Here is a 19,241-nt window from a genome sequence, read left to right as displayed (position 1 = left end):
CTCACAGCACCAGGGACTTGGGTTTGATTCGTCTGCGTGGGTTTCCTCCGGGTGCTCCAGTTTCCTCCCACAGTCCAAAGAGGTAAAGGTTAGGGTGGATTGGCCACGCTAAATTGCCCAAAGTGTTCGGGGATGTGTGGCTTACGTGCATTAGTCAGGGATAAATGTAGAGTAATAGGGTAGGGGAATGGGGTCTGGGTGGGTTACTCTTTGGAGGGTCGGTGTGCACTTGTTGGGCCAAATGACCTGTTTCCACACTGTAGGGATTCTGTGATTAGCTCTGTTTCTCTCCACAGCCTCTGCCTAGCCGGCTGATTTTCTCCAGTTTGTTTTTGCTCCTATTCTGCTTCTAGAAAATTCTGATTCTCTCTCATGACCTAACATCACTACTTTACGCTGCTCATTAAAAATTGACTCTCTTTGATTTTGTCTGCTTTTGTTAACTTAGCTTCTTTTGGAAAATGTTGTCTTGTAGAAAATCGTCCAATCCCTACAGTGAAGAAAGAGGCCATTCTGTCCATCGAGTCCACAACAATCCTCTGAAGAAAAACCTCCCAAGAACCAGCTCCCACCTTGTTCCCATAACCCCACATTTGCAATGGCTAACCCACCCAGCCTACATATCCCAGGACACTGTGGGCAATTTTGCATGGCCAATCCACCTAACCTGCGCATCTTTGAACTGTGGGAGAAAATCCGAGCACCCAGTGGAAACTCAAGCAGACACTGGCATAATATGCAAAGTCAACAGATGGTGGAATCATATCCAAGGCGCTTACACTGAGAGGCAGCAGTGCTAAGCACTGAGCCACTATGCTGTGCCAGAAAATACCTGGATACCAGGATATGATTTTCACTAAATCGTGAGTAGACTATTTGCCCATTTGGAGCATCGCAGTACTTGGACAGCCTGACAGGGGAAGTATTTTTAGGAGAAAGCGAGGACTGCAGATGCTGAAGAAGTCAGACTTCTAAAAATGTGGCGCTGGAAAAGCAAAGCTGGTCAGGATCATCCGAGGAGCAGGAGTGTTGACATTTCGGGCATAAGCCCTTCATCAGGGAGTATCTTTCTCCAGGATAACCATATCCCAGCAAAACGAAAGCCACCCTATCCATATCTCCAACATACTGAGGCCAAGAATAGCAGCTGTACTTATGATCACATTTTAAATCGGCCAAATCGGTACACACCAAAGATGGCATTTCCAACCTTTCTTTACCCGCTTAGCTAATTTCTACATTAAACATATTCTGTGCAGCATGACTGATAATGTCAAAAGCAGATGAAATAGTATCACCAGAAATCCAGTTGTAAGTTACATTTGATGCATCATGACTGTCTCTGTCTCTGGAGGAGTGAATGCTTGTGGATGTGGTGCCAATCAAGTGGCACTTTTGGCCTGGATGGTGACAAGCCTCTTGAATGTTGTTGGAGCTGTACTCATCCAGGCAAGTGGGGAGTATTCCATCACACTCCTGATGTGTCTTATAGATGGTGGACAGGCTTTGGAGGTCAGGAGGTGAGTTACTCCTGATAGTATTTCTAGCTTCTGCTGTGCTATTGTTAGTCACTGTATTTAAGTGGTGTGTCCAGTTGAGTGTCTGGTTAATGATAACCCCCAGGATCTTGTTGGTATGGTATTCAGTGACGGTAACGACATTGAATGCTAAGGGGCAGCGATTAGAATGTCTCTTCTTGGAGATGGTCATAGCCTGAGATTTGTGTGGTGTGAATGTTACTTACCACTTGACTAGATCTTGAATATGGACTGTTTCAGCATCTGAAGAATCTTGAATATTGCTGAACATTGTGCAATCATCAGCAAACACCCCCACTTCCGACCTTATAATGGCGGGAAGGTCATTGAAGCAGCTGAAGATAGTTCAACCTAGGACACTACCCTCCATAGATGTGCTGGAGCTGTGCTGACTGACCTCCAACAACTACAGCCATATTCCTATGTGTCAGGTATGACTCCAATCAGCAGAGAGTTTATCCTCGATACCCATTAATTCCAGTTTTGCTATGGCTCCTTGATGCCACACTTGGTTAAATGGGGCCTTTGTGTCAAGAACTGTCCCTCTCCCCTCCCCTCTGGAATTCAGCTTTTTTGTCCATTGTTTGAACCAAGGCTGTAATGAGGTCAGGAGCTGAGTGGCCATGGGGGAACCCAAACTGGGCATCACTGAGCAGGTTATTGCTGAGCAGGTACTGCTTGATAGCACTGTTGATGACATCTTCCATCACGCTACTGATGGCCGAGAGTAGACTGATGGGGCAGTAATTGGCCAGGTTGGATTTGTCCTGCTTTTTGTGTTTGGGACATATCTGGGCAACTTTTCACATTGTCAGGTAGATGTCAGTGTTGTAACTGTACTGAACCATCTTGATATCATGTGGAGTGAATGGAAATGGCTGAAGATTGGTATCTGTGTTGCTGGGGACCACTGGAGGAGGCCGAGATGAATCATCCAGTTGGCATTTCTGGCTGAAAATACTTGCGTTACCTTTCGCACTGATGTGCTGGGCTCTTCCATCAAAGAGTGTGGGGACATTTGTTGAATCTTTTCCTTGAGTGACTTGTTTAAGCATCCACCATCATTTACAACTGGATATAACCATACTGCAGAGATTAAATCTAATACACTAGTGGGATTGCTTAGCTCCAGCTATTACTTGCTGCTTATGGTGTTTGACATGCAAGCAGTCCTTCTTTGGTAGCTTCATCAGGTATACCTGGTGCTACTCCTGGTATGCCCTCCTGCACTCTCCATTGAACCAGGGTTGATCCCCTGGCTTGATGGTAATGGTTCAGTGGGAGTAATGCCAGGCCATGAGATTGCAGATTGTGGTGGAAAGCAAGTCTGCTACTGTTGATGGCTCACAGCACCTCATGGAGGCCTACTCTTTCGATGCTAGAACTGTTCAAAATCTGTCCCATTTAGCACAGTGATAGTGCCACACAACAAGATGGAAGATATTCTCAATGTGAAGATGGGACTTTGTTTCCACAAGGACTATCATGAAAATCGAGCTGGCAGATTGGTGATGTAGAAGTCAGGTATGTTTTTCTCTCTAGTTGGCTCCCTCAATATCTGCTGCAGACACAGTCTGACAGCTATGTCCTTTAGGACCCAACCAGCTCAGCCAGTCTTGTACATTTTTTAAGTCCCCACCACTCTATATTTCCTCAAGTGTTGTTCAACATGCAGGAGCGCTGATTCATCAACTGAGACAGGGTGGTACATGGCAATCAGCAGGAGGTTTCCTTAACCATGTTTAACCTGAAGCCATGAGAATTTCATCAGGTTTGGAGTCCATATTAAGAACTCCCAGGGAAACTCCCTCTCAACTGTATACTATTGGGCTGCCATCTTTGCTGGGTCTATGCTGCTGCTCAGACAGGACATATCCCAGGATGGTGATGTCTGGGACATATTTTCTGTCAGGTATGATTCCCTCAGTATGACTGTGTCAGCCTGTTGCTTGACTAATCTGTGAGATAGCTCTCCAAACTTTGGCATGAGTTCCCATATGTTAGTAAGGAGGACTTTGCAGGGTCGACAAGATTATCTTTTCTGGTTCCTCGGTCACTGCTAAGCTGAGACTGCGTAACAATTGATATAACTGAGTGGCTTGCTAGGCCATTTCAGAGAGCCACATTGCTGTGGGTCTGGAGTCACATGTCGGTCAGACCAGGTGACGGTGATGAGATTTCCTTCCCTAAAGTATATTGGTGAGCCGTGTGGGTTTTTCTGACAATTGACAATTGTTTCATGGTTATCAATAGATTCTAAATTCCAGGTTTTTTTTTTGTTGAATTTGAATTCCACCAGCTGCTGTGGGAAGAATTGAACCCCGGCCCCCCAGTTTCTGGGTTAATAGTCCAGCAATATTATCACTGGGTCATCCCCTCCATAATGATAGATTCTAGTCATTTGCAATAAACAATCAATCTGCAAGATGAACAAATGTGAACCATTGGAATTTGACTCTACTAGTTGAACTCTAACCCCCTTACAAACTCCCCTGCTCCATACAGAAGCAAACCGGCGTGTTGTGGGTGGAGGGGAAGGCAGAGAAAGCAGAAAGAGAATGGTTCCTGTGCATGGGGTTTGTTGAGATGGTCCTCATTCGAATTAGAATACCTTTTATTGACACGTGTACTCAAGTACAGGAGTACATGGAAAGGTTTTACAAATTTGTCTCTCGTGGTGCCATCTTTGGTACAAAATGCCTAGCTATAAAACTAACATACAAAAAGAGGAATTAAAAAAAAGTAGTTGCATTACTTTGATTATACAATGATTCATCGTATAAATTAGAAATGTGACCGTTAAAAGGATAGACATTACTATCACGTGGTCTGATCGCCCATGTCAAACCCCAGTCCAACAACTGTCCCTGCTCTGTACCTAGACTCCAGTCTGCTCCGCACTGGCTCATAGCTGCTCCAAGGTGCATTTTCTTTCAGACTCGATTCCCCGTGCAGGCCTACACTCAGAATCTCGATTCCCACGCACTGGCCCCTGCTCTTGGACTCAGTTCCCCCGTGCTGGCTCCCGCTCTGGGATTTGCTTCCCTGCGCTGGCTCCTGCTCTGGGACTCCATTCCCCCTGTTCGGGACTCGATTGCCCCGGTCCGGGTTGATTTCCCCACTCCGGGCCTCGATTTCCCCGCTCCAGGAGTCAATCCCCCCAGCTCCGGGACTCGATCCCCCCTTTTCCCCCGCCCGTGCCGGGACTCGTTTCCCTCTGCTCTGGCCCCTGCTCTGGGGCTCGATTTCCCCCGCACCAGCCTCCGCTCCGGGACTCGATTTCCCCACTCTGTGAATTTTATGCCTCACTAGAGAGGAGGAAAACCACAACAAACTGCCATTCCTAGATGTCACAGTAGAGCAACTTCAAATAAGTGTCCATAGGAAAACCACACATATGGACCAAATACTAAACTACAGAAGCAATCATCCCAACACCCTCAAACGAAACTACATCAGAACATCATTTCAACAAGCCAACACACACTGCAGCGCAGAGGAACTGCGCAGAGCAGAGGAAAATCACCTATACAGTGTATTCAAAATGAACGAGTACGCGATGAATACAGTCCGCCAATTTCTCAGCAATAAACCCAAACAAGCAGACAAAACGCATCCAGAAACTCTAGCCACTCTCCTCTACACCAAAGACATCTCGGAAATTATTGCCAGACTGCTCAGACCCTTTGACATCACGGTAGCCCACAAACCCACCAACACACTAAAACAGCAGCTAATGAACTTGAAAGATCCTGTACAGACAACAAGCAAAACTAATGTAATTTACAAAATACTGAGCAAAAACTGTAACAAACATTACATTGAACAAACAGGCTGAAAACTAGCCACCAGGATACATGAACATCAACTAACCACAAAATGACATGACCTTCTCTCTCTAGTATCCTTACATACAGATAAGGAAGGACACCACTTCGACTGGGACAACACATTCATCCTAGGACAAGCCAAACAGAGACATGCATGAGAATTCCTAGAAGCATGGCATTCCAACCAGAACTCGATCAGCAAACACATTTACTTTGACCCCATTTACCACCCCCTGAGAAAAAGAACAGGAAATTACATCACCATAGGAAATGACATCACCACAAGAAAGACGTCACCAACCCAAGTAAACACAAATATATAACTAGAAAGCAGGAAACACCAGCAGTACTTCGTCCAGAAGCTCACTGAAGGTGCTACCTACAAGGGCGACGAAACGTCTGAAAATGAACCTTCCAGCTCAGTGAGCAAGCCTACATCCAGAACCTCAACTGAGCTACAAATCTTCTCAAAGCTTGCTAATGTATAACTTTCATAACAATTGGCACTGCAGGGTGCTGAAATGCATTAATACACCTTACAATGACATTTTAATTTAAATGTTTTCTAAGCTTCCTTGGAAATTCTGAGTTATCTTGTAGTATCCCATCTGAGACTATCTTATTTTCATTGTAGTGTCATACAGCATGAAAACAGACCCTTTGGCCCAACACGTCTGCACTGACCAGATTTCCTAAGTGGAACTTGTCCTATTTGCCTGCGCTTATCCTTTGAAACCTTTCCTATCCATGAAGCTGTCCATTATCTTTTAATTATATCCAACTGTACCACTTCCTCTAGCAGCATGTTCCATAATTGCATCACCCTCTGTATGAAAACGATGCCCCGAGGGACCTTTTAAATCTTTTCCCCTCTCATCTTAAACATAAGCCCTCAAGTTTTGGACTCCCCTACCCTGGAAAAAAGACCTTGGCTATTCACCTTATCTATGTCCCTCATGATTTTATAAACCTGTACACAGAAACCTCTCAGCCTCCAAAGCTCCAGGGGATAAAGCTCCAGCCTCTCCTTATAACTCACACTTTCCTGTCTGTAAAACATCTGTTTTGTTTTGTTCAAATTCTGTTTATCAGGAGAGTACTTGGATGTCTGATTATCGAAGATCCAGTCCAAGTGGCACAGTGGCTCATTGCTTAACACTGCTGCCTCACAGCACCAGGGACCTGGGTTCGATTCTCGTCTCATGTGACTGTCTGTGTGGAATTTGCACATTCTCCCCGTTGGTGCTCCGATTTTCTCCCAAGGTCCAAAGATATGCAGATTGGGTTGATTTGCCATGCTAAATTGCCCCTGGTGTCCAGGAAAATGCAGGGTTACAGGGAAAGGATAGTTTGGATGGGACGGGGTGCGATGCTCTTTGGAGGGGCAGTGTGGACTCGATGGGCCGAATGGCCTGCCTCCACCCTGTAAGGATTCTATGTATCATCAGCACTGGAGTGAGGGTTAATTGTTTCAAGTGGAAATGTAAGCTCAGTGGTAAACAACAAACAATCTCTGTTAAACCATTCTTGTCTGGTGTGTTCTTCACAAATTGACTTAGGGATCCCCAAACAGCAATGTGATGACCACATAACCTTCCTGCAGTGTTGATTGCAGGTAGTTAATACACCAGAAATAACTCCATTGCTGCTGTTCCAAACAATGGCTGTGCCATCTTTTCCGTTCACTTAAAAGCAATTAAATAGCTCACCTAAAAGGTTGTACTACTGTTAATTTTTATGCTCATGTTCTGGAGTTTCTGAACCTCTGACTCAGAGGTGAAAGTGTAACCAACTGAGTGACGTCTGACACAGAAAACACAGAGGAAACATTGACGTGTCCCAACTATTGTGCTCTATAATGAAGAAATGCCTTTTAAACTCACTACCTTAAAACAGATCACCCATCAAAGAACAGAGAGACTTTGTATGCCAAGGGTTGCTTGAACAAAAATATATTGGCTGTTTCTTTATCGTCACTAGTTCAAAGCTCTGGAACTCCTTACATCACTGTTCTTTGGGATATCTCGGCCATATGAGACTGCAGTGCTTCAAGATGGTGTCTCTCAACCACCTTTCTGAGAGGTGACTTCAATAGTAATAAGTGTTATCTTGCCACTGGTACTTATATCCCAAGAGGAAAGCTGAGGGAAATGGGACTAACTAGGAACAGTTCTACGAGAACCAGGATTGGTCTAATGGGATGAATGGCCTACATTGTGCTTCAGTTCTGTTAATGTTAATGAGGAATGTAACAAGTTTTCAAAAAATTTGAACAATTCTGCACTGGGTATCATTGAACCATGTTTGGCTCTTAGATGGTCAGATAACGTTGATAGACTTGTAATGTTACCCCTTTCATCCCTCTGTGCCACGTCTAGGTATCTCATCATATGATCTGCCCATTGCTGAATATGATGCAGGCTTTGCACAGACAGACTCTGGACCTGATGATGCTTTTGGAAAGGAAAGATGCAGAGATTCTCGACTATAAGGAAAACGGTGCTACGTTGAGTAGAGGTGAGGATCTTCTGATTATCAGTCGCAAAATCTGATTTCTCACACTGAATAAACATGGATAAAATTGAAGAGGTAGGGAAGAAGCCTGTAGACTATTCCAAAGTGCCTTATTTAACTACCTTTTAAAGCATAGCTGTTGTAATGTGGGGAATGTGGTAAGTGGCAGCCAGTTTACACCAGCAAGCCCCCACAACTAACAATGTAATAATGACCAGATAATTTTTTTTTTAGGCTCCTTTTGCTAATGAATAAATATTGGCTCAGGATATTGGAGAGAATGGTCTCAGTGTACTTCAAAATATGGTTATTGCATCTTTTGTAAGCACACAAGAGATCAGACATTGGCTTGGTTTAAATTCCCATCACAAGTATTACTTGATGCAAAAGCAATTCTGTTGTGAGGTGTCAGTCAAAAGAGTGTACTCCAGTCCTGGCACAGGACTTGAAGCAGCTACCTTGTGAGTGAGAGTGGAGAGTGCCTCTGCGATGCCACAGCCAGTACAGGCACATGCATGAAAAGGAAAGATGTCGCCAACTCATTTACGAAGACCAAACTCTTCCATTATCCTCTTGCTCCAGTGTCAAATAAAACACTTCTGTGATTGCCTCCCAAGTGCGTGATGTTAATGAACTTGGTCAGAGCTGGCACAGTTACCTGAGGGTAGCTTAGGGTGGGGGGGATGGTGCTGGTTGCTGGCAGTTTGCTATCATATAGTCCACTCTGGTGGTATGTGCGGATGTCAACTGAGAATTAATTTGGTTTGAATTACGAGGCCCAGCTCTTCACCTCCATAATTGATTGGCACCCCATCCACCATCTTCAACACTCACTCCCTCCACCATTGACACACAGTGACAACAGTCTGTACTATCTACAAGATACACTGCAGTAACTCGCCCAGGTTCCTCTAAATCCCCAATTTCGACCATCTAGAAGGACAAGGGCAGTAAGTGCATGGGAACTCTAGCCCTTCAAGTTCCTCTTCAATTTGAACCATGTTGCTTTTCCTTTACTGCCCCGGTTCAAAATTCTGGAACTCCCTTCCTAGCTGCACTGTGGGTGTTTCTACTCCCCAGGGACTGCAGCTGTTTAAGGAAGCAGCTCCCCACTGTCTTCTCCAAGGCAGTTAGAGATGGGCACTAAATGCTGACCTCGTCAGTATCATAGATTCCCTACAGTGTGGAAACAGGCCCTTCAGCCCAACAAGTCCACACCGACCCTCTGAAGTGTAACCCACCCAGACCCATTCCCCCTACCCTACATTTGCTGCTGACTAATGCAGCTAACCTACACATCCTTGAATACTATAGACAATTTAGTATGGCCAGTTCACCTAACCTGCATATCTTTGGACTGTGGGAGGAAACCGGAGCACCCGGAGGAAACCCATGCAGACACTGGGAGAATGTGCAAACTCCACATAGACAGTTGCCCGAGGCTGGAATCGAACCCGAGTCCCTGGCACTGTGAGGCAGCAGTGCTAACCACTGAGCCACCATGCCGTCCCAAGTAATGCCCACATCCTCTGAGTGAAAAAAAAATAAATGGCACAATCAGCTCAATTGTAAGCAATCTGTTATCTGAGTTAGAAGCCTGTGCATTTAAGTCTCATGCCAAATTCGTAAGGACATTATCCAAGCTGGCTATTCCAGCCCCAGGCCTGAGGGGGTGCTGCACTATCAAAGGTGCCATCTTTCAGATCCCACATTAAACTAAGGCCTGACCTGCCTCATGGATGGTGCCGATGATCACATGGACATTATTTTGAAGAAGAACAGCAGATTTATCTCCAGTGACAAACACCGAGAATGCTAGAGAAACTCTGATTCTTGACCACTGATGATCTGGCCGTTATTACCTTGCTGTTTATGGGAGCTGTCTATGTGCAGATGGGCAGCATGTTTCTCACATTACACTAATGAGGACATTGAGAAGTACTTCATTGTGCACTTTGGGACAGCTTGTGGCTGTGATAAGTGCTACAAAAATACCAGGTTTACTACTTTGCAGATATTTGCAGTAAAAATCGAAGAACAATGTGTCAAGCAGAATACCTGATATCACTACTTGCGGGAGTTAAAATATTTTTCTTTTCGGATTTGCAAGATATTTGAAGGGAGGTGGGGAGTTTTGTAGATTTAGGTTCTATTTAATTGCAATAGGTGGCCTCAAACTCTGAAGTGGGTGCAGAACAATTGGGCTGGGGCTAAAGTACATACAACAGCTGTCATGTTGTCTCTTACTGAGTCCCCTGTGGAATGGTTACTTCCCTGTGAAGAGGAGAGGAATTGCTGCTGTGATGCTGGTGTTATTGTCATTGCAAATGAAGCAGCTCCTTATCTACTTGTTCCTTCAGTAGAATTGAACCATGACTTGAGCTGGTTCATCATGTAAAATCATTCCAGTTTATGGGCTAGATCTTGCTAATGTCTGGTATAAAGTCATAGGGATCGAAAGCACAGAAAAAAGGGTTTTCGGCCCATTGTGTCAAAAACAACCATCTAACTATTCTAATCCCATTTGTATCCCACCCAGACTGACCCCCCACTATCCTATCCTTGCATTTTCCATGGCTAATTCATCTAGCCGGCACATACCTTGACACTATGGGACAATTTAGCATGGCCAATCCACTCAAACCTGCACGTCTTTGGACTGTGGGAGAACACTCGAGCACCCGGAGGAAACTTGTGCAGACATGGGGAGAATGTGCAAACACGATGCAGTCAGTCAGCCGAGGGTGGAATCAAACCCGGGTCCCCGATGTAGTGAGACAGCAGTTCTAACCACTGAGCCACCATGCCGCCGTATTATTGTAACGTGTAACCGCCGTTGATTGTTGTCAAAGCTTATCTGGTTCACTAATGTCTGACAGGGAAGGAAATCTGACATCCTTATCTGGTCTGGCCTACACTGGGCCCACAGCAATGTAGTTGACTCTTAACATCCCTCTGGGCAGTTAGGAATGGAAAGGAACTCTGGCCCAGTGAGCGATGCCCATGCTCCATGAACAAATAATTTTTAAAAAATCTACGGATCCAGCCAATCCTTTAGGACTCAGAGGAGGAGAAATGTCTTCACTCAAATTTTCGGTATTCTCTACCCTCAGAGGGTTATAATATCAGACCGTTGAATGTTTTTGAGGCTGAGCTAGACAATTTTGATTCTTAGAGGATCAAGGGATTTGAAAGTGTGCAGCAAGTTGACCTCGAATCAGACGGCCGTATGGCATACTGCTCCTATTTGTTTTGTTTTAACATAATCTAATTTCTGTTGTAAAGAATTGGTAAGGACTTCTGATACCCTGGTGAAAGAGGTGACCAATAGTCTTATCTCCTTAACGAAACTATACTTAAGGACTGAAAAACAAATAGAGGGATGGCAAAGAAACAAGTAAAGTGAATTAGAGCCAACATTCACACAGTTAGGTACAGAATGAAAAATAAAGAGAGCTAAAGATTGGATTAAGAGAGAAAGAAGTCAGGAACATTTTGTTTTAAATCTCTAGGAATAACAGAGGCTGCTCCATTCTCTGCAAAACAATCACTGTCCATCCCACCAGAATCTCCCCCTTTTCCCAAGGGGCCCAAGATTGGTACTAGGTAATCATAGGCGAAAGTGAGCATTGCAAATGCTAGAGTCGAGGTTAGAGTCGAGAGTGTGGTGTTGGAAAAGCACAGCAGGTCAGGCAGCATCCGAGGAGCAGGAAAATCGACGTTTCGGGCAAAAGCCCTTCTTCAGCTGCTGCCTGACCTGCTGTGCTTTTCCAACGCGACACCCTCGACACTAGGTAATCATGCTGATCTGAAGAGCTGGTGCAGGCACAATGGGCTGAATAGCCTCCAGGCACACCATAACAGTTCTGTGATTCTCTGCATTATGTACGCATAGGAATGAGATTGAACAATTTAAATTGTTTTCTTCCTGGGTCAACTGAATTGATTAGCATTGCATTCTTATTATTAGAAGAGCCCTCATGCTGTTAATGAAGAGTCTAGCTTTTTGTGCCCCACTCTTGTCCATGCTTAATGTGCTTCATTCGAAATTGACCTTCAGCTGTCTGTGCTGAAGCTCTAAAATTTCTCCTTAAATCTCTGCATCCTTTCAGACATTTCCTGAAACTGACCTCGCTGACCAAACTTTTCGCTCACCTGCCCTAATATCTCCTGTGGTTGGGCATCAAATATTGTTTGATGATCGGTCTACGATGGCAAAGGCGCTCTGTAAATGCAAGGTTTTGTTGTTGAGTGGGCATTCTCCACCCTCATAACCCACATGTAACAGCGTCTCTGTGGTTGCAGACTGGGTCAAGTATTCCTGGCACTTGATGACTCAGTCTTCACATATGAGTAATTTAGCCAAGTCTTCAAGCAATGTTTTCTTAATTGAATTTTTCTGAAGACATAACAAAAAACTGACTGAACCCAGCAAGTGCCACAGCCTGGAGATCATGCCATTTATTCACCATGAAGGAACTGCTTCAAATGGAGAGTTGTTATACCTTGTCTGAGAGATTTTATGGAGGTAATCAAAATTACAATGGTTTCTGATGAGAGAAAATAAGGAAAAACTGCTTCCACTGGTGGTTGACTCAGTAACCATAGGATACACAGATTTAAGATAATTGGCAAGATAAAACATAGGTGAAACTAATTTTTTTTTATATACGGTAAGCAGTTATATTCTGGAATGGTCTGCCTGGAATATGATGGAAGCAGATTCAATAATAACTTTAAAAGGGAAATTGGATTAATGTGTGAATAAGCTAAACTTGCAAAGCACTGAGAAGGACAGGGTGGTATGGGACTAATTTGAAAGATAGCTCTTTTAAAGACACAATGGCCCAGGCACGATGGGCTGAATGGTCTCCTTCTGTGTGGTGTGGTTTTTGAATTAATGAGATGAGAGGCTGTGTGATGGATGTGAGGGAGTTTGATCAAGTCGAATCCTGTTTCACCATTAGTCGGTTCTTGAGTGAGTGCAGCCTCCTCTCGTAGCCATCATTTGGTAACCTTGCTCTGAATCCATGAGTTTATCCTCTTGACAACGGAAGGTGGTGCAGTGGGCACTGTTGTTCAAAAAATTTACACATTCTCATTTTGGCTTTGAAATTCCTACATGGCCCTCCCTTCCACTTAATTCCTGCTCCAGCTCCATAGACCTCCAAGATCTCTACATTCCTTTAATTCTGGCTTCTTTCTCATCCCCCAGTTTATGCCATTGGTGGCTCCATCTATAGCTACTTGAACCCTGAGGATATTAAGTCTAAATCTTTCCACTTCTCTCTCTCTCTCTACTCCTTCAAACCTCTTTGGTCAAGCTTTGAGCGCACGTCCCACCATCTTCTCCTGTGGTAAGGTCTTGGGTTTTGTTTGATGAAAGCTCCTTTGTAGTCTTGGTACATTGTACCATTTTAAAGTGATCTGTAAGTACAAGTTAAGACTTGAAGATAAGGCATCTGTTGTGAAACTGTTGAGGGCTGTCATATTGTATAAGCTATAATTGGCTCAATGCTGACCCTGGCTGATGCAAATTGTAAAGTCCTTCAGTTGTACAAATCTGAATGCGACTATATTACATAGTCATACATAGGAGACCCAGCACAGATATATGCCACGTGACTCCACCAGTCCATGTTGCTGTTTACGTTCCATTTGAGCCTCCTTCCAATCATTTTTCCTCAATCTACCAACATAAACCTTCTTTCCCTCTCATATACTTATCATGCCTCCTCTTAAATGCATCTGTGTTATTTACTTCATCGACTCCCTACATGAGTGCATTCCAAGTTTTCACCACTCTGTGGGCAAAGACACGTTTTTCTTTTCTGATTTCCCTACTGCACTTCTTGGGGATTATCTTGTATTGCCGCTGGCTGTTGTGTTTCCACAGAATTCACTCTGCCATGTTCCCTCAGGATTTTGAATGTTGCCTTCTGTGTTCTTTTTGTGAAAACCTTTCATGATTTATAAAAAAGCTCTATCTCTACGTAAGACTTATCAGCAGCTGCAGGCCAGTTGGCCTTTCTCTCTCTCATCAATAAGATCACTGCTGATCTGGTTGTGATCTGAATTTCACTTTTCTGTCTGCACCACCGACTTCCTCCATAACCCCCTCATCTATCAAAAATCTAACTGAACCTTGACTAAGGTCTATGATCCAGACATCACTGTTTTCTGGGGAAGAGAATGACCCTCTAAGAAATAAAAACCCTCATCTTTGTTTGAAAAGCAATACCTCTCGTTATGTATGATTAAACTGCGTCTCCCAATTCTAGTCTCTCAAACATTTCCCTGACAAGTCTTCTCAGGATTTTTAAATATTTCAATAAGTCACAAATGTTGAGACTCCCCATATTCATCCTTTCCTGACCAGTTTATTCCCGCATTATCAGGCATCTTTGCTGATTCAGCTATAATTCTGTACTAGAAATTTCTCTAGTGAATTCTTGTCTGCTCAGACTACATTTCTTCCATCTAAGGATTTTGTTTCAATTTTCCAAAATTTGTGGATTTTCTTGTTACCTTAATAAAAAAAAGTTAGCAATAGCTCATAGCCCTTCTGACATACGTCTTCTCCTGAACTGACAGGATCTTTAGTTTAAAGTTATCATCTTTGTTTTAAATCTGTGACTTCTCCCCTTTCCAGCTCTATAACTTCCTTCAACCCTCCAAGATCCCAGCTGTCCTCTGATTCCGACTTCTTGAGCATGCCTGATTTTAATCACTCTGCGATACTCGCTGTGCCTTCATTTCCTTGGGCTCACAACACAGAACGTCCCTTCTTAAAACTCTCCAGGTGTCTCTCTCGCTCTTTAAGGTGTTATTAAAATCTAACCTCATTGAGAATTATTTTGGTCACCGCTCCTAATATCTGCTTGTGTGACTTGAGGTCAAATTGCGTTTGGTTGCCCTTCTGTGAAGGTCTTACTGATGTTCGACTATGACGAAGGTGCTATATAAATGCAGGTTGGCTTTGTAAACGACAGAACAGCTTGCTGTGGGAGGCTCTATGCCGTTTCTCAGTACATTGCAGTTCTTATAAGAGAGAGTGTGTCTCTGTCTTTTCACAAGAGCAAACTGAAACCGTTATATATCTGATTAGGCTTCATATCCCTTTATTTGTTTTTCCTGCCTTTCAGTTGGTTTTAAATCCATGTCTATATTTTTGTTTAAATGCCGAGTGATTTTTGTTCTCATCGTCGAAGCTCTTTGTTCAGCTTGACGTAAGGCGAACTGGAGAGTGCACCCATTTAAAAAAAACCTGACTGGTGACCTCGGTGAGTTTGTGACTGGATTGTGATCAAACTGGCTTTGTCTCACCGGACATTGGATTAGTCTAGAAAGTGAGCCTGGTGGGAACTTTCTCTCTGCTGTGAGACCACAACGTTTGGTGCACACTAGGGAATATTGCTATCCGGTTCACAATGCCCTACTCCAGTAGCCCCATATTCCGCCATTCTCGCTCCTCGCCCCCCCCTCCCAACCCCACCAAACATTCCTCCCTCTCCTAAGTAGTGATAGTGCTAACTCTGTCATTAGAAAGTTAGATTTATCTAACTGCCAACATTATGAGCAGAATTTTGTGTTCCCCATTGGAATGGGGTGGGCTCGAGAAAACAGATAAAACTTGAGGGTTTGAGTTATAAGGAGAGGCTGAATAGGCTGGGGCTATTTTCCTCTGAGTGTCTGAGGCTGAGGGGTGACCTTATAAAGGTTTATAAAATCATGAGGGGCATGGATACAATAAATAATCAACACCTTTTCCCCTTGCAACGAGACGCGGCACAGTGGCTCAGTGGTTAGCACTGCTGCCTCACAGTGCCAGGGACCTGGGTTCAATTCCCGCCTCGGGCGGCTCTCTGTGTGGAATTTGCACGTCCTCCCCGTGTCTGCATGGGTTTCCTCTAGCTGCTCCAGTTTCCTCCCACAACCCAAATGTACCGGTTAGATGATTTGGCTATGTTAAATTGCTCATAGTGTAGGTTAGGGGCAGTAGTTAGTGTTAAATATAGGAACTAGAGTAAGGGGGATGGATCTGGGTGGGTTACTCTTCGGAGGGTCGGTGTGGGCCGAAGTGCCTATTTCCACATTGTAGGGATTCCATGATTCATGCTGGGGGACCCAAACTAGAAAGCATAGGTGTAAGGTGAGAGGGGAAAGATTTAAAAGGGACCTAAGTGGCCGCTTTTTCATGCAAAGGGTGGCTTGTGTATGGAATTATCTGGCAGAGGAAGTGGTGGAGGCTGGTACAATTACATGTTTCTGTTTCTGTGCTGTATGTTTCTGTGACTATGATTGGATAGCTATCCACCAGCATCTCACATTGATCCCTGTCAAAAAAGGCCACATTCAAATAAATAAATAAACAAGCATTCTTTAGGTTTGCCAGCAGAGACATTTAGGTGTTCCAGCACAGAATCAGGATAGCCCATGGAATGCTATCCTTTATCATGAGAAGAATTGATGTTTTGCTTCAATTATACAGGGGACCACATGTGAGATCACCTCTTGACTACTGTGCTCTCCAGCAGAAAGGAAGGATCTAGATGTGTTGGAGGTAGTTCAGAGGAGATGTGAGACAGAGACCAGAGAGTAGTAGGGAAAGGGAGTTTCATGAAATGGAGAACTGTGACCAGTGGTTTTCCACAGGAATCCGTGCTGGGACCACTGTTGTTTATGATAAAGATAAATGATCTGGAGGAAGGTATAGGTGGTCTGATTAGCAAGTTTGCAGATGACACTAAGCTTGGTGGATATTCCTGATGAAGGGCTTTTGCCCGAAACGTCGGTTTTACTGCTCGGATGCTGCCTGAACTGCTGTGCTTTTCCAGCACCACTCTACTCCAGGAATAACAGATAGTGAAGGGGACTGTCAGAGAAAGCAGCAGAACATAGATAGATTGGAGAGTTGGGCGGAGAAATGACAGGTAGAGTTCAATGCAGAGAAATGTGAGGTGATGCATTTTGGAAGATGCAATTCCAGAGCGAACTGTACGGTTAATCGAAAAGCCCTGGGGAAAGTTGACGTACAGGGAGATCTGGATGTTCAAGTCCATTGTTCCCTGAAGGTGGCAACACAGGTCGATGGAGTGCTCAAGAAGACATATGGCATGCTTTCCTTCATTGGATGGGGTATTGAGCACAAGAGTTGGCAGGTCATGTTACAGTTGTACAAGACTTTGGTTCGGCCACATTTGGATACTGCGCACAGTTCTGATCACCACATTACCAAAAGGATGTGGTTGCTTTGGAGAGTGCAGAGGCGGTTCTCCAGGATGTTGTTTGGTATGGAGAGTGCGAGTTATGAGGAGAGGTTGAGTAGATTAGGACTATTTTCATTAGAAAGACAAAAGTTGAGGAAGCACCTGATTGAGGTCTACAAAATCATGAGCGGTATAGACAGAGTGGTTAGCAAGAAGCTTTCCTAGTAATTGGGGACTCAATTACTAGGGGTCATGAGTTCAGGGTGAGAGGGAAAAGGTTTAAGGCAGATATGCGTGGAAAGTTCTTTATGCAGAGAGTGGTGACCGCCTGGAACACATTGCCAGCAGAGGTGGTAGAGACAGGAAAGATGGCATCATTTAAGATACATGAATGGGCAGGGAGCAGAGGGATACAGACCCTTGGAAAATAGGAAACAGATTTAGATAGAGGATCTAGATCGATGTGGGCTTGGAGGGCCAAAGGATCTGCTCTTGTGCTGTAATTTTCTTTGTTCTATGTATTCCATTGATACCTGCAATGAGTGGGCTGGTTTTTGAGGAAAGGTTGGACTGATTGGGGTTTTTTTCCCCGCTGGAGATTAAAGTGAGGGCTGACTTGAATTATGCCTACAGGATTATGAATGTGGAATTGAACGTGGAATCGATAATTCCTCTTGTGTCCAGAACTAGAGAGCACAGTTTCAAATTTTGGATTTGGTTTACAGGACAGAAATGAATGGAATTCAATTCTATGGGGATTCCATGAGTTTGGAACTCTCTGCATCAAACAAAGTTAGATAGATTCTCGTTAGGCAGTGGAAACAAAAGTGTGTTTTTATTTATTCACTGGATGAGGGTGTCACTTCCTACATTCCTAGCAGCACTTGCTGCTGCTGGTAGATTGGGCAAGTAGACAGATCTCTCTCCCGATGTGAGGGGTAGAACTCCCACTATTAACCAGTTGAGCTCACCAGAGTGGGGCAGCGGGTTGAGCAGGTAGTGCAGGGCATCAGTAGCACTGGGTTCCTTTGCTGAAATGGCAGTCCCAAGAGGCAGCAGTGGCAGCAATATAAACCAGAACAAGGCACTGGCTGCATCGGCGTGGTGAGCTTGAGCCCAGTGCAGATTTATGACAATGATGGCGTCGGAAGCAAGATGGCGCCAAAGAATGGCGACATGGTTCCTGCGGGTGTGGTATGGGTCAAGGTTGGTGGACACGGCGGCGTTCTGGCTGCAGTGGAGTACGAGGACTTGGGACATCTGGATGTTCACAGACTTGAGGGATGGACGTTGAGGAGTTGTTTTTCTGTGGTGGTGGGGGAGTGATTTGGACGTTTCCTTTTCCTTTTATTCCTGCTTCTGTTTTTAATCAGGTCTTTTGTATTCTGAAATGGCGCTGGAGAATGGCGACTTTGTACACTTTTTTGCTGTATTCCTGTACTCTAGTACATGTGACAATAAAATCTAAATCTAGCTGCCTTTCCTTTCACAGTGGGGTCAGTGTGAAGGGCAGTCAGCTACAAGCCTCCCCCATAAAGTACAGCCACAGATTCCACTTACGCCATGTTTGTCCATGATGACTATATGGAAATGGAAAATGAGAAACTAGCTTTCATTTATATGATAATCTCAGTATTGTCTGAAGTGTAGTCAGTGTTTTAATGTTGGAAATAAGGTGACCAACTGATGTGGAGTAAGTTTCCAGCAACAACACTGTAATAATAACCAGATAACCTTGTCTTTTGTATAATTGGGGTTGACCAGGGCATTGGGGAGAATATTCTTGCTCTCCATCAGTTCATGCCCATCTAAGAAAGTAGACTGGGGCTGCCTCTTAACATCTCATCTGAAATTCAATACGTGCAACAAGGCGATGCTACCTCAGCCTAGATCTGATGCAGAAATCTCTGGAATGAAGCCTAAACCCATAATCCTCTGGCCCAAAAGCAAGTGTGCTGCTCATTGAGCTGTGGCTGTGTTACAGAGAATGAAGGGAATGGGCAGGAGGAATCTGGAGTAGCTTAAGATATAGGCAGTATGCTGTATTCCAGAAAGGATGAAGGATAGAACTGGAACCAATCTTTATATACTTAATGTGTTTTTTATTTACAGGGGTATCGAGTATAAACATGCAGGGTGGAGAGATAAGT

At 44.2% G+C, this 19,241-nt stretch overlaps 1 protein-coding gene across 2 annotated transcripts in view; it reads left to right on the top strand.

Moving 5' to 3' along the window:
* The window catches only part of nhej1 (nonhomologous end-joining factor 1), a 297,043-nt gene that overhangs the window by 40,237 nt on the left and 237,565 nt on the right, over window positions 1-19,241 (top strand). For both annotated transcript variants that reach the window (XM_043694287.1, XM_043694288.1), the window contains exon 4: window positions 7,747-7,885. In XM_043694287.1, coding sequence (XP_043550222.1) covers window positions 7,747-7,885 — 139 coding nt within the window. The remainder of the gene's footprint in view (window positions 1-7,746; window positions 7,886-19,241) is intronic.

Source organism: Chiloscyllium plagiosum, chromosome 7 (genome assembly GCF_004010195.1).
Source record: "Chiloscyllium plagiosum isolate BGI_BamShark_2017 chromosome 7, ASM401019v2, whole genome shotgun sequence".
Taxonomy (NCBI): domain Eukaryota; kingdom Metazoa; phylum Chordata; class Chondrichthyes; order Orectolobiformes; family Hemiscylliidae; genus Chiloscyllium; species Chiloscyllium plagiosum.
The sequence above is the reverse complement of the archived record's forward strand: the minus strand, read 5'-3'. Positions and strand labels throughout refer to the sequence as shown.